The 15315-nt window shown below is 34.6% G+C and overlaps 1 protein-coding gene and 1 long non-coding RNA gene across 2 annotated transcripts; both read left to right on the top strand.

Annotated features, from left to right (window-relative positions):
- Positions 1-577: 577 nt before the first annotated feature.
- On the top strand, positions 578-5763 carry LOC125656756 (neurogenic locus notch homolog protein 1-like). Its single transcript, XM_056143140.1, has 6 exons — positions 578-684; positions 912-1057; positions 1142-1265; positions 1387-1547; positions 1672-1790; positions 2485-5763. Exons 1-6 carry the CDS (start codon positions 631-633, stop codon positions 4860-4862), a joined length of 2982 nt encoding a protein of 993 aa, XP_055999115.1. The 5' UTR covers positions 578-630; the 3' UTR covers positions 4863-5763.
- A 2062-nt stretch (positions 5764-7825) lies between these two features.
- Positions 7826-11767, top strand: LOC125653946 (uncharacterized). The gene is made up of 3 exons (XR_007362136.2): positions 7826-8234; positions 9098-9247; positions 11439-11767. It is a non-coding gene; the product is annotated as an uncharacterized LOC125653946 (long non-coding RNA).
- The last annotated feature ends 3548 nt before the right edge of the window (positions 11768-15315 follow it).

Below are 15315 nucleotides of genomic sequence, written 5' to 3' on the forward strand. Positions count from 1 at the left end.
GTGTTCTTGTTACCATGGAAACAGTACCTCAATTTCGAATTTTGATACCAAATTCTATGAGAGGGTATCAAATAATCACTATATGCCAAATTTCAACAAAATCGGTGAGGGTACCTTTCTACCCCTATAATAAAAAATTTGATGCTTACAGAGAATGACTCTTAATAAGACTTTAAATAAGAATGAAGGTAAGTTCTTCGTCACTGGTGTTTAAATACCAGGCACAAAGTTCCGGTTAGGGAATATTACCGCCTCTGCGCAACACCCTCAAATTTAAAACTAGAATAATCTTAAAATTATGTCCCCTGATTTTTTACTTCCTGGACAAAAATTCAATCTGCTGTACACTCTGGCTCCGAGTGTAACTTTTGACAAATATGCAGTCGTTTCAAAGCTGAAAAATATCATCAGTAAATTTCACCGAAGTGAGCTTTACTATGCTTCACTATCTCTTTAAGTACCTACTGCATTACTGCCGATTATGTAGAATAGGTTCTGTTTGCTTTACAAGATAAATGTCTGATTTATCTTTGATGATAACGAACATACTATTACCAATAGGTTTACACAAAAAAGCATTCGGCAAACTACCAAAACCAATAGAGCTACAGCAAAGCAGCCAGCGAAATAATGGTCAAACATAAGTTTGTACTTTTCTTATTGTTATGGATGTTTCTAGTTAAGGTAAGCGAAAAACTTATACGGTACCAATTTTGGTAGATCTATTTTTAAATCGATTAAAACTTCATTAGTGGTTTATATCTACATATTATTTACAATATATTATTCATTATGACTAAGTATAATTTACATACAACCATAACAGTTATCAGGATGATATATAAATTCACTAATTCGGAAATATTTTTTATTATTAGTTTTATTCTCATTTTTATGATTATATTTGAAAGGTTGCACTTGGGAAGATTACTTTCTTCATACACGTAAACAATGTGAAAAGTACAGGAAATAAACTCCATGGCGGTGGGTGTTGTCAGGGTGTAACAGGTACTCACTGTACCACGTTATGTAAGCCTGTCCTCACTGTGTGTCTCAAGTAAGTGCTTATTGTGAAACATTGGCTGTGTCTACCTTACAAACAATGGCAGGCTGTTCTTATTCACTTTAACTCTTGTTGTAGAGACAACACCCATACCTGTGTCTCTAGTTTTACCACAACCTTGGACATGCGTCAACAGTCTGTCACATACGGTTCTAAAGTTGGCAACACCACAAATCCACAGTTTTTGGAAGTGGACAACTGGGTAAAATGTTTCCATATCAAATATATCTGTCATGTGATAAGATGGTGAAAGCAAAATTATAATTGTTCTTAATGCGTACCAAATGCATTTCTTGATTATTATTATTATTATCTTTAACTAGAAAAATTTCTATGACAAGATAGCAGTGACAGTGCAAGATATGGGACCTTCTTCTACAGCACTCATCTACCAGACCGAATTTACTAATGCCCGTCTTAGAATTGGAAACAACATTCTGTCACAGAACTGGCAGCAAAAAAAATTAGCAGCTAATGTTTTCTCGTAATGAGTTTTAATAATCATATCACACAAAATTAACTTTTCTATAAAAATGCACCTAATGTTCAATATACATTCTTCAATATTAATTTCTTCACGTCTCTTAACTAATGATTGCTATATTTAGATTACAGTTAACTTACAAAGCGTACTTTTCTGAGGGTTACTATGGATCTGACTGCACCGCTCACTGTCCTTGTAATCCAAACAAGTGTGTGATCAACGGGCATACCTATTGTAAAATGGGTGAGTAGGAATGTCAGTTTTAAATGTGATCGTATTCAGACATCAGATGATGGATAACTCCGTTTACCTGATTCGGACATAGGACTCATGGCGGGTGTGACCGGTTGACAGGAGATGCTTACTCCTCGCCTGATCCTACCTCTGGTGGGTCCAGGGGTCCCTGTTTGCCCAACTATTTATTTTGTATTGCTTCTACGAGTTATGAAATTGATCACTGTTCGTTATCTTCACCTTTCATGACTGAAAAATCCTATATGCATACATATACTATGTACTAAAATCCAAACACCACTCAATACCTTAAGTATCAAGTCTGAATTTAGATGCGAAGTCAAATAAATAAGGTGATATAAGGCACTAAAATGTCCAACATGAACAATAAGAAATCTGCTCCTTCGTCACGACGAAAGAATATCAACATAGAAATGAAAAATAAAGAAACAAGATCATTTTGATATAAGGTATCATATCGGCCGCTACAATACTACATGCGTCAGATGTGGTGTAAATCAAATGTGGATTCTAAAATATTCTATATTCGAATATATTATACATATTAAAAGAAATGGGAGAAACAGTACACAAAGTTAAAATCTTAAAGCCAGTGCTTTCATTTCATAATCCTCAGGCATTGCAAATCAAATAGCTATATGTGCAAAGAGAACAAACTTGAAATATTTCGAATGAATTGTAGGTTGGCGTGGCACCAACTGTAACCAAGACGTTAACGAATGTTCTACACACAATTTCTGCAGTCATGGTCACTGTACAAACACTAATGGTAGTTTTCACTGTACCTGTCTTCCCTCCGTGTATGGTCTGAAGTGTCAACTTGATGAGGATGAATGTTTACTGAAGCCATGTAATGGTGGAGAGTGCGTTAATAAAGTCGGAAGTTACCAGTGTCAGTGTAAGACCGGAACTACTGGTAAAAACTGTGAAGCTTTAACGGCGCATGAATGCTCAACGACCACCTGCAATAGGCATGGAACGTGTAGTGTCCAATATCATAAGACATTGTGTACGTGTGATACAGGCTACTCAGGGACTGACTGTTCCGTCAGAGACTTCTGTAGAAACAATAAATGTCAGCATAGTTCTACTTGTGTTACCGGTGAAACAAACTATACCTGTCACTGTCAGAAAGGTTATACGGGTCAATATTGTGAAGCTCGGGATTACTGCGCCAGTCAACCTTGTCTTAACTCGGGAGTTTGTACGAACACCCCGACAGGATACCAGTGCAAATGTGTTCATTATTTTACTGGGATAACATGCAATACGTGTAACTATTGTGAAGGAATTAATTGCAGTGGTAATGGGGTTTGTCACGTGGTTGGGAAGGGTCGTCATTGTTCTTGTAACCCAGGGTATACAGGTGCCGACTGTGAAAACCGTGACTACTGCTATAACAAGAACTGCTCAAACCATGGAAATTGTAACAACGGAAACAATGAGTTCACGTGTACCTGTAGTGGCGGATACACCGGTAAAGACTGCGACGCGCGGGATTATTGCTACAACAAAAACTGTTCTCACCGCGGTACTTGTCGTAACGAAAATACAACATATACATGTAACTGTACCGCTGGATTCGCGGGTACAAACTGTGAAAAAATAGATTATTGTAACAACCAGCACTGTTCTAACCACGGTACTTGTCGTAACGGAAATGCCACATATACATGTATCTGTAATGCTGGGTACATGGGGCGAAACTGTGAAAAAATAGGTCATTGTAATAATTTATTTTGTTCTAACCATGGCACTTGTCGTAAAGAAAATACAACATCTACATGTAATTGTAACCCTGGATTCATCGGTACTAACTGTGAAAAAGTAGATTATTGTTACAACCAGCGTTGTTCTAACCACGGTACTTGTCATAACGAAAATACAACATATGCATGCAATTGTAACCCTGGATTCATCGGTACTAACTGTGAAAAAGTAGATTATTGTAACAACCAGCGCTGTTCTAACCACGGTACTTGTCACAACGAAAATACAACATATACCTGTAACTGTACCGATGGATTCGCGGGTACTAACTGTGAAAAAGTAGATTATTGTAACAATCAGCGCTGTTCTAACCACGGTACTTGTCATAACGAAAATACAACATATACATGTAGCTGTACCGATGGATTCGCGGGTACTAACTGTGAAAAAGTAGATTATTGTAAGAACCAGCGCTGTTCTAACCACGGTACTTGTCATAACGGAAATGCAACATATACATGTAACTGCACCGCTGGATTCATCGGTACAAACTGTGAAAAAATAGATTATTGTAACAACCAGCACTGTTCTAACCACGGTACTTGTCGTAACGGAAATACAACATATACTTGCATCTGTAATGCTGGGTACATGGGGCGAAACTGTGAAAAAATAGGTCATTGTAATAATTCATTTTGTTCTAACCATGGCACTTGTCGTAAAGAAAATACAACATATACATGTACATGTTACGTTGGCCACATTGGTAGAAAATGTGAAAAAGTAGATTATTGTAACAACCAGCACTGTTCTAACCACGGTACTTGTCATAACGGAAAAACTACATATACCTGTAACTGTACCGATGGATTCATCGGTACAAACTGTGAAAAAGTAGATTATTGTAACAATCAGCGCTGTTCTAACCACGGTACTTGTCATAACGGAAATAACGGACATACATGTAACTGTACTGCTGGATACACGGGTACTAACTGTGAAAAAATAGATTATTGTAACAACCAGCGCTGTTCTAATCACGGTACTTGTAATGGAAATACAGCCTACACATGTAATTGTAACTCCGGATTCACCGGTACAAACTGCGACAAAATAGATTATTGTAAGAACCAGCGCTGTTCTAACCACGGTACTTGTCATAACGGAAATAACGGATATACATGTAACTGTACCGCTGGGTACACCGGTACAAACTGCGAACATTGCTTCAATAACAGATCTAAGAATGGGGGTAGTTGTCACAATGGAGTGTCAAACTATACGTGTTCGCACAATGTGATTGCTCTGATATCTTTTGCAATTCACATTTGGTGGAAATTTTATTTTTGATATGTCATCTATTTACTGTATACTTTATGTGGCTTTCAATTCTGTGCAAATATATATTAATCTTTGGTAATTTTGGGAGATACATATAAGCATATTGAAACGCCATTTGCATTATCTAACTAGCTGTTGGTCTGATCCCCTATCAAGCTTTGAATATATTTTCTTTTTCTATTTTTGTCATTTTCGATAACATTTTTCATATTTATATTGGTGTTCATTCAATTGATATTTAGTCAGAAAAAAACAGAGCTACATTCAGATATTGCAGCATGAAGAAGCAAAGACAATTATATAAATAATTGTATTTTTGTGTTGAATGTTGTTTTGTGAAAATACAAGTACGTAATTATACCAAGTTATTTGTTTTATGACTATTGATTTTTTGTTTGCCTTATGTGCCTGTCATGGATATTCTTCCAGCTGGCTTTGCACGTGGTAGGTGTTGTGTTATGCAATTCCCTCATTCGTAAGTCGCTGCAGCTTCCCTGTAGACGGTAACACAATTCCAAAATGTTCTAGGGTCGACTCTTTCCTCTTCAGCCATTGCAAATCCTCGTCATGGTCAAAGAATTGATGTTGTCGGTACCTGACCAGTTAGTGCTTGGTCATTTTTACTCAACCTACGCTAGTGATGGCGGCGAAAATCATGGCACAACCACCTCCTCCTTCTTACCTTACTTGCATTTATACTTGTATGTATTAATGTGATTTGATTTTTTTTTATGCTCGTTTTTATCTTTTTGCTTTATACTTTGCGCATTTTGTATTTTTGTATATATTCTAGATTGTAATTTTAAGGCATCAGCATATGGAAATACTACTTTGTATATGACCACCTGATCCCCAATCATGTTTTTGTATATTTTTCATTATTTAGAATAAATGACATTTTTCATCTCTACAATGGTGTTTATTTTTCATGAACCTTCTCAGAAAAAAAAAGCTGTGGTGAGATTATACAGCACGAGTAAACATAACTCTGTGTATTGTACGCTGTGATTCAAAGGATCACTTTGTGAAATGGGAGTTTATTGTCGCGGTCAGACATGTAGCAGGAGGGGAACGTGTTAAAATGGCCGTATTGTTACACGAGTAATTGGCGGCAAAAATATTACAGAACTCCATGTGAATTTAACAACTACATGTATGTATTGTCATAGTAACCCTTGACTTGTGATCGGTATGAGACATGTATTGCTCTGCAGAATGTTTGTTTCATTTAGAAGTATATTATCAATTCAATTAATATTGACAAATATACATGTAGTTATGATCTAAGTTTTAAATGTCTACTCAAACTGGGTCGACAAGAACTGATAGTTCATAATATTTGCATTAGTTCGAATATTTTCTGTTTCTTCGAATTGCATTTCTAGGTCATCACTTCAAATTATAAACAGTGTCGGACAAATGAGTGTGTATTCTTCAAAACACTACACTCGGGTAGAGTATACATAATTATATTAGAATTACCCAATATAACGTTTTCATAATTGTACCTACATTTCACTGCAATACTCGAAAATGAGATTATTCCCTGGGGCATTTGGTCATCCTGGGTATGATCACAAACTGGACTCTCATCGGTGCCATGTAATACTCGTGATGAAAGGTGAAGATAACGAACAGTGATCAATCTCATAACTCCAATAAGCAATACAAAATAGGAAGTTGGGCAAACACGGACTGTACTGGCCACCGTTCATAATAGATAGAAACAAATCGTCTATGCGTATGCCTGGAAAATTTATTCTTAAGTCAATGATTGGCATCATGTGACTTCCTCAACTTCATACGATATACTGTAATAAAACAAAACAATAATTGTAAACAGTGAATTGATACTGACAACACATATGATCATGTATAATAATAATTCAAACTATCCAAAAACTGAGTTCAATACAGAAAATTGCTGTTTATAACACAGACTGCACCAAACAAATAGTACTCTGATATAAATTACAATAAATATAAAGAGCATCTGTATTGCACAACAAAACAGAGTTATTGCCCCTGAAGTTACAAAAAGTTTGAGTGCAACTAGTTTTCATCTTATGATAATCTACACATGGTCTTACTATATGTCATATATATCTTAATACTAACATTGAATTATATTGCACAATACTGTAATTCTGTAAACACAGTTTGCATAAATATTCGGGACATGAACTACATACACATGTGTTTAGTCAGAGGACATGCTTTATACACTATCAATTCAAATAATACACGTTTTCAAATAAATCTATGGAATGTGCTAATGTTCACCATTGTCTTACCGAATAAGTAGTTTCTCTAGGAAACGACAGTTCAGTACAATGTCCAGTGAAACAGGAACATAATACTCACATTCTTCGCAGCGAGCTCGTGCATACACAAAAAATACATGTGCCCTAAAAACTATGAAGTAGCACGCGGATAACGTGTACAAATTGGCGCAAAAATTTAAATGTAGAAATTGGCTGCTACACGGACCCCTGGACACACCAGAGGTGGGATCAGGTGCCTAGGAGGAGTAACCATCCCCTGTCGACCAGTAACATGTAACATGACCGATCAAAAATTGTTCGATTATATAATGATATTTCTCGGTTAATAAGATGTAACTACACTCGATATTCAATATTCGCCTTGTTTACTGGGATGATTCCAATCGATATATGAACGAAAATGAGTCTTGTAGATAGACAAAACGTCGTCGGTGTATCCAAACGTCGATTGATATTTCCCGTCAGTACAACAAACCAGACTTTATCCCAACGTTTATATTTTGAAAAGTTAACTTGTTCCTATTCATAAATACGCATGTATATGTTTTCTCATCGAGATCTAGAAATAAATTGAAACATTTTAATATCGAAAAACTTTGGTAAACGTTGATATTTCAAAGACTGACAAATCCTTCATTACGTCCATTACTAGTGTTCAGGACCCATATTTACTAAAGTTCGTAGACGTAGACGTAAACGTAGGATTTACGTCTGACTTAAGATTAGAGTTACGTACTCGTGAATTGGTATTTACAAAACCGTTCGTAGCCGCAAACGTAACTTACGATGTACGATTGCACGTACGCGTGCGCAGTGGCTATTTTCACTTCGAAGCGTAAAAAGTGTGAATTTGCTCATTTACTTTGAATTCCCTGCGCTACCGCCGCATTATGACGAAAAAGAACACAGAATTTTGTGAGAAAGCAACGAATTTCAACGTATACGTATGCCTGCCAACGGCATGTCGATCAACTGTACCGTTATTCAGTGTTGTTTACAAATCCAAATGGAAGGTTCATCAAATTTAACGCATTTGACTTGTGCATGGATCTGCGATGCTGTAGGTGTTCAAAAAGAAGTCGGCATGGACTGACAAGTAAGTTAAGTTGTTTGTGTAGTAATAACCTTAAATGTTTTACCACTGACTACTCGTCACTAGGCCCCTAAATAATGTTAAATTGACTTCAAGGGGATTCAGTACATGACACACATGGTAAAATCACAGTCCCTTATTCATTTTGTTCTCAACCTATGTAGCTGCTATAATGCCTGGATCTTAATTTCTAAATAGTGAACTCATATACATATGTGTTTGTTATTTACAATTTGATATGTGCCCACTATTAACACATTAAGACACAAGCTCATTTGTGTACATGGTAACTTCAAACTTTTGACAATACCACAATTGAAATTCAAAATTATTTATCCCATTTTTTTAATTTCATGACTGGGACAACATCAAAGCAGTATCATAGCTACCTGTACACAAGTACGCACATGCTTTCACATCATTTCGCAAAAAGAAAAACAAGAATATTGGTGAAAAATTAATCTAAAATATACATTATATATACAGGCACTAATTCTAAAATGTGTGATTTGTACGTGCCTCTCTATTGCATGGTTATAAAATATGAAATTATTATTGTTTTAACAATATATACTCTGGGTGAACAGGTAGATAGGATGAATGGACTTGGTACCAGATGAGAACAGTTACAGTCTCTTTTAGCATCATTTCAATTATATTGCTTGTGCACATCCATGTGCAAAACTTTCAGAAAATATTGTGAAACAAAATCGCATTCAAATACAGTTGTACAACTGTGTGAAGTCAGTGTTAATTTATTTAATGTAGAATAACATTGACTATATATTAATTGGAGATATTAGGTGTGATATACATGTAACATGCACTAGATATCCAAGTTAGCTGACCTCTTTTATTTTTCAAAGGGTCATAAAGGTGGTCAAGAAATAAATTGCCATCAGACAGCAGCATTCCTTGATTTAGATGCATTTCTCTTCATGTCCTCTCCTGAAAGATTTTCCATGATGCCTCAGGGTTAGGATTGGGATGCAAGATGTACAGTACATATATATGATGTAAGTATATCCACTGTTTGTACACATTTAATCATTTCTGTACTTACAAAGTTTTAAAAAATCAAAAAAAAATTATGGTACATGATGTAATGATTTTTGTAATGCATTGATGATTAAATCCTTAGGCAAAGATTTAAGAATTAACATACATTTATGAGTTTTTATGATCAAAGTTTGTCCATTTTGCAAGTTTTGTACCTGTCTGTCTAAGCATATCTTCACCTTTTTGGCAAATAGAAATTTAACCAATCTAAGGACATACACTATGTTTCTTTGAAATTATTTTTTATCTCCTCGATATTAAAAATTCTTGCATGATTTCCAAAATAATAGCTGTAATTTTGTCACCAAAATTTTAAATCAACACTCAATAAAAATTGCTCTATATCATATATTTCTGATCAGTAATAACACATGTATTCAGTTATTTGAAACACCTTTTAATCTCAAAGCAAGCAAATGAATATATGTAATTTTGGTGATTAAATAATTATTATCTTGCAAGCCAATAATTCTTCTTTATATATTTCTTTACACTAAAAGCGGTTATCAAATGTACTTTTATTAGGTCACCTGAGTTTACTCAGTAACCTATTGCAATTAGTTTTCATTCGTCGTGCGTTAACAATTGAACATTTTTAACTTCTTAATAACTACCAGTCCAATTCTTTTCAAATTTGGTATGAAGCATCATTGGGACAAGGGGGACCAATTTTCAAAAATCTTCTTATCAAGAAACACACATATATAAGAAAAACTAAATGCATAGTGATGTAGAGCAGGCAGGCCTCTACCAAAATTGTAAATTTCTTGATCCCCGAGGTAGGGGTTTTGACCCCAGGGCGGGGGCAAATCTTGTTATATAGTGTTTATGTGTATAAAACACTTAAATTACATCTTCTTTAATGCTATTGATACTAAATTGAAACTAAATGGATAGAGCAGGTAGTCTTTTACCAAAATTGTAAATTTGATTTCCCCCAGAGTAAGGGTTTTGACCCCAGGGTGGGGCCAAACTTAGTATATAGTATTTATGTGCAAGTTTGCTGATACTGTATAAAATATAAATGCAGAAAAGGATGTACAAAAAATGGTGAATTTCACAACCCAGGGTTATGACTTTAAGATGAGTCCAAATTAGTCATATCTTTTGATGTTTTCATGTGAATACACCTATTTAAAGCCTTTCATCAGTGTATGCACTTTGAGGGATGTGAAGTTTTAAGAACACATCTTGTTTTATACTGTTGCTGAACATTAGAATATAAATAACAGGAAATTTTTTCTAGATTTCATAGTCCATGGAAGTAATGATACTTTTCCACTAGTATTCAGGTGACCGATAAGGCCTGTGGTCTTCTTGTTAGGTTTCTGTTGTTTGGTTTTTTTTTTTTACTAAAGAAATATTTTTATTAGTCAGTAATACATATTCCTTTGCCATTGGGAGATTTTGAGAGATAAAAATGGTTGCCATCACTTTCACAACAAATATGCCCCTTTAAATTTATAATGTTGTACTACCATGTATTATATGTCAGCCTGAGTAGCTTAGTGCAAAGGTACCAGGTTCAATACTCAATTTTGCTAAAGATTTTTCTCACCTTCTTTGCTACAGTAAAATCCCATTCATATACCTTACTGCAGTACATATCAGCTGATTTTACATTTTTACTTGCCACAACCAGGGACTATCAAAATATGTTAACTCTAGACTAATTAAACCTGAGAATTTTGTAGAAAGAAAATAGAATGCAAGTGAATTGTACCTGAAATATCACAAAAATTTATCTTTTATTTATAAACGTGAATGACCTTAACTGAAACTTACCATTCTTGGTTAAAAAGTATTTTTTTCTGGTTTGGAAAGAAGCCAATTTCATTACAAGGAAAATGTTTAATGAAAAAATACTAAAGTTGACCTTGCCTTGGGGTCATTTGAAATCTTTTTCTTAATATGGGCTCTTGGGTTATAAATCATTAAAATTAGAAATTGTAGGTGATACTTAATGATATCTTCCCAGATATGGTGTACGGTAGATAAATATAATGTAAATAAAATCAGTATTATCACAATTTTACAGTTTATTTAACTAACAATTATGTTGCATGTATTTTTCAAGCCTTATGAAATTTGATTGCAGTGTAATGACAGTTGTTTATTTAAATCAGTGTAATACTATTATTTTTCTAGGTCTATGGGTACATTGCTGTATTGGCCTGAAAAATCTTTTGCGAAACCGAGAAATGTTCATCTTCCATTGCCTTGATTGTGTAAAAGGACGAGCAGAGGAATGATTCAAAAATATATGGCAGGATTGAGAATCTAACCCATGACCCGTAGTCTGGTACTCTACCCACTGATCAATCCATGCTGATGGTCCATCTGCTACATTGATGTCATCTTATATATTTATTTATTCATTTATATCATATGGACATTTAAAAATTGACAGTAAAATAAAAAAAAGTTTGATATTCAGCAAAATAAAATTTGTTACAATACATGTTTAAGAAATTATCGCAATTCACCTTTGAATTAGAACGCTTTGGCCGATATAGTATTGCGTTGTGTGACGACACAATTGAATCTGTTTGTAATACAATTGCGAAATGCAACAGAAACTCTCATTGGTCCATATGTATAAGTCCGCCCAAATTCCCTTATACGGGAGTAGTCAGCATTTGAAAACATGACGGCCAGATGCTAGATGGAAAAAAAACTTCAAAGGAAGAAAGAGAAAAAGTTGTATTCTTTGTTGCTGTCTCATAAATTTAATATAAAAAAAATCCTAACATATTTTCCTACTATACTTGTGTCCAAACATACCTTCAAATATTTATTAAAACCCCATACGACCCAAAATTTCGATCACAGCTTTTGATGATTTCGTTCGTAGACGTAGCCATGTTAGGTAGCCGAATCCCGGTTCATTTCCATATTGGCACAATAGCGTCTAGATGTGTACTAATACCCCACAAATATTTTAGCTAAATTGTTTAAATAATATACCACCCCAGTCCTATTAAATGATAATTATTCAATTAGCTAAACTCACGGCAGTGCGGCTTTCATTAGTCATGAGCGGCCGCGCCGGCCGGTCTCCATCTAATGTCCTTATGTAGCATTTTCGTTCATCTAGAGCTTATTTTACCTTTACAAAAACTGGTACTAAAATGTTTTAATTTCTATTAATTATTCGTGTTGATAATAAATGAAGAGCGAATACATAACTTACAACCGATTTTATGAATAGATACCAATAGCAAGAGTTCGAATAGACCGGCTACCTACATATAACATGGCTACGTCAACAAACGAAACCATTTGAAGCTGCGAGTTTTCGGGTGGTGTGTGGCTTTAATGAATATTTGAAGGTATGTTTGGACGCAAGTATATAGTAGGAAAATATGTTAAGATTGTTTTATATTGAGTTTATGAAACAGCAACACAAGAATACACCGATTTCAGGCCTCAACCGTCCGCAGCTTTTTGTGACCCGTAAATCGAAGGTTTTTATTAGAGGTGGATCTTTTCAGAGAGCTATGTACAGTTCTCCAGCTGCACTGAATCCGCTCGAGAAAGTGGGCGGGCTGTAATCGGCCAATGAAAACTCTTGCTGTATTACATCAAACATGTCATTCAAATTGTTCAATCGTCTCGTTCAATTGTGTCGTCACACAACGCAATACTATATCGGGTAAGGCGTTCTACTTCAAAGGTGAATTGCGATAAGTACATGTACATGCATTGTTATGCATACAATTATGTACATGTAATTATATTTGTTAATAGATAACTTTTTAGATGAATTTTCATGTTGTTATTGATATTGACATGTACATGTATTACTTCCATTTCTAGAATGATTTTAACATCTTGATATTAAAAAGATGACATAATAAATAAATCTTAAATATTTGTCAACAAAGTTGTCTGGTGGGTTAAAATTTGTAAAGAGGAGCATTAGTACATATGTCGGTTTAATGTGAGAAGCCTTCAGAATGAACTTTTATCAGTGAGATTTTTGTAAATTGGAGAGGGGGGGGGTGGGCTTCAACAAAATAATATGTATGTTGAAGGCATCATCCTTGGAGTTTGGTAATATACACTGCAAAGACTTTTACCTAGCTGATCACATACAAAGGTCAATTACATACAAATCATGAATGGTAGAAAGATTCATATATATGCATTATCAATGAAGGTTTGACTCCTGTAGGATTATAGTTAAAGGAAATGGCACTCTGAAAGATTGAAAGTCTACACATGACTACACTAGTAGGCATCACAATTGCTCTCTGAAACAAATTACACAAAATTGTATTCTTGGAATGAAATGCATATCTTTTTTTTTTTTAAAGAAATATTTATTTAGAGGCTCATTTCCCTGTTGTGTAAGTTACAATGTAACAAAGTTATTTGGACTACCAATATTTGCTTATAACCACAAAGAAAAGATCACATATCTATAAGTAGAAATGGTTTCTCTATAGCTGTCAATCACCATGTATTCTTGTACACACAGTGACTCTCTTCTTTTCAAATCTAAAACATTGCATGTTTGATTGCATATATATACATTAATTCTACCATGTTTGGAAAATTAAAAAAAATGTATTTCCCTGAAAGATGCTAGACCTACCCTGTATAATAAGATAAATGGCAAATATTCTTTTTTTTTTTTTAAATAACCTGCATGACTAAAATAAAAAGCTTCCCAATTATTTCTAAAGGCAAGGTTAGATCCACCCAGTCTGATTAAAATCAAATTTCGCATTTTGCTCGATATACGGACAGCGACTGTCCGTATATCGAGCGAAGTGAGAAGTTTGATTTTAAATCAGACTGAGATCCGCCACAAGGTAAATTAGATCGGGCTCAAAATTTAGAGAATTGTCACACAATTGCAGATGATCTCAAAGAAAACGATAATCTGAATAAATACAATTAATTTGTGTATTACTAACCCGCTTATATGCATCTAGAGGGTTTGTAAGGTCTTTACGCAAGAAATTATCGATAAAAATGACAAGTCGCCATTTGCTTTGTTTATTCTTAAAGTTACGATCAGCTTACGTGTACTAGTATAGCACACGTAGAGTTACGCTTATTTCTGACGTAAATCTACGTCTACAACTGTTAGTGAATACCGTCCCACACGTAAACGTACGCTACGTCTAGATTTACGCTACGTTTACGTCTACGAACTTTAGTAAATATGGGCCCTAGTCTCTACATGCATGTATTGTGGATTAAAATTGTGTCTTTTCTTTTGCATTGAATAAAGATTAATCGGTTAGGCAAATATTTAGTTTGTAATTACTTTACTTGTTTTAGTATGTGTTTTTTCCATGAAGAAAAATTGATTGTGAGGTTACATGTATCTGATGTTGTATGATTAACATTTTCATACAAAAGCAATGCATGGTACCTCGTATACTGAATACTGAATACATCTATTGTTTCAGTCTTTGGTTTTCAGGTCTTCCATAAGTTTGTTTTTGGAATATCCATGGGCACGTATTGTTCTCCTTTGTTAGCTGACCTATTTTTATATTCTATTGAGGTAGAATTTATTCATAACCTTCTACATGAGAAGAAAAATCTCCCTGTAGCTTACAACTCCACATTGAGATATATCGACAACATTTTAGCTTTCAACAATAATCATTTTCATCCATATGTTGATTCGATATATCACATTTAACTCGAAATAAAAGACACCACAGAGTCTTCCACACCTGCTTCGTATCTTAGATATTTTATTGGACAATCATGAATACAGTCAATCATGGGTTTTGTTTTCAAGTAAAAATTCTTAACTTCTACTGTCCCGCTTATTGATTATTTTCCAAAATATTAAACACAGGGCTGTCTAAACGCAAATACATCATCGGAATTTAGGCATTCATATACCCTTTCGTCAGGTTTTGCATACTACAAAGCCCAGCTGCTATGTTTTAAAGGGCATAGACTGTCAACTTAGGCATCAAATTTTTGTCCATTTTGAAATATGATTAACTGCTTAGATGTGTTTGGAATTGAAGAAAAATAAATTCTGAGAGTG

The sequence above is a fragment of the Ostrea edulis genome, chromosome 7 (assembly GCF_947568905.1).
Source record: "Ostrea edulis chromosome 7, xbOstEdul1.1, whole genome shotgun sequence".
In the NCBI taxonomy this organism is placed as follows: domain Eukaryota; kingdom Metazoa; phylum Mollusca; class Bivalvia; order Ostreida; family Ostreidae; genus Ostrea; species Ostrea edulis.

Coding starts and splice junctions, on each gene's coding strand:
- LOC125656756 (XM_056143140.1), top strand. CDS start 631: ATGGTCAAACATAAGTTTGTACTTTTCTTATTGTTATGGATGTTTCTA. Junction 685..911: donor TATGGATGTTTCTAGTTAAG/GTAAGCGAAAAA, acceptor TATATTTGAAAG/GTTGCACTTGGGAAGATTAC. Junction 1,266..1,386: donor TTTTGGAAGTGGACAACTGG/GTAAAATGTTTC, acceptor ATCTTTAACTAG/AAAAATTTCTATGACAAGAT.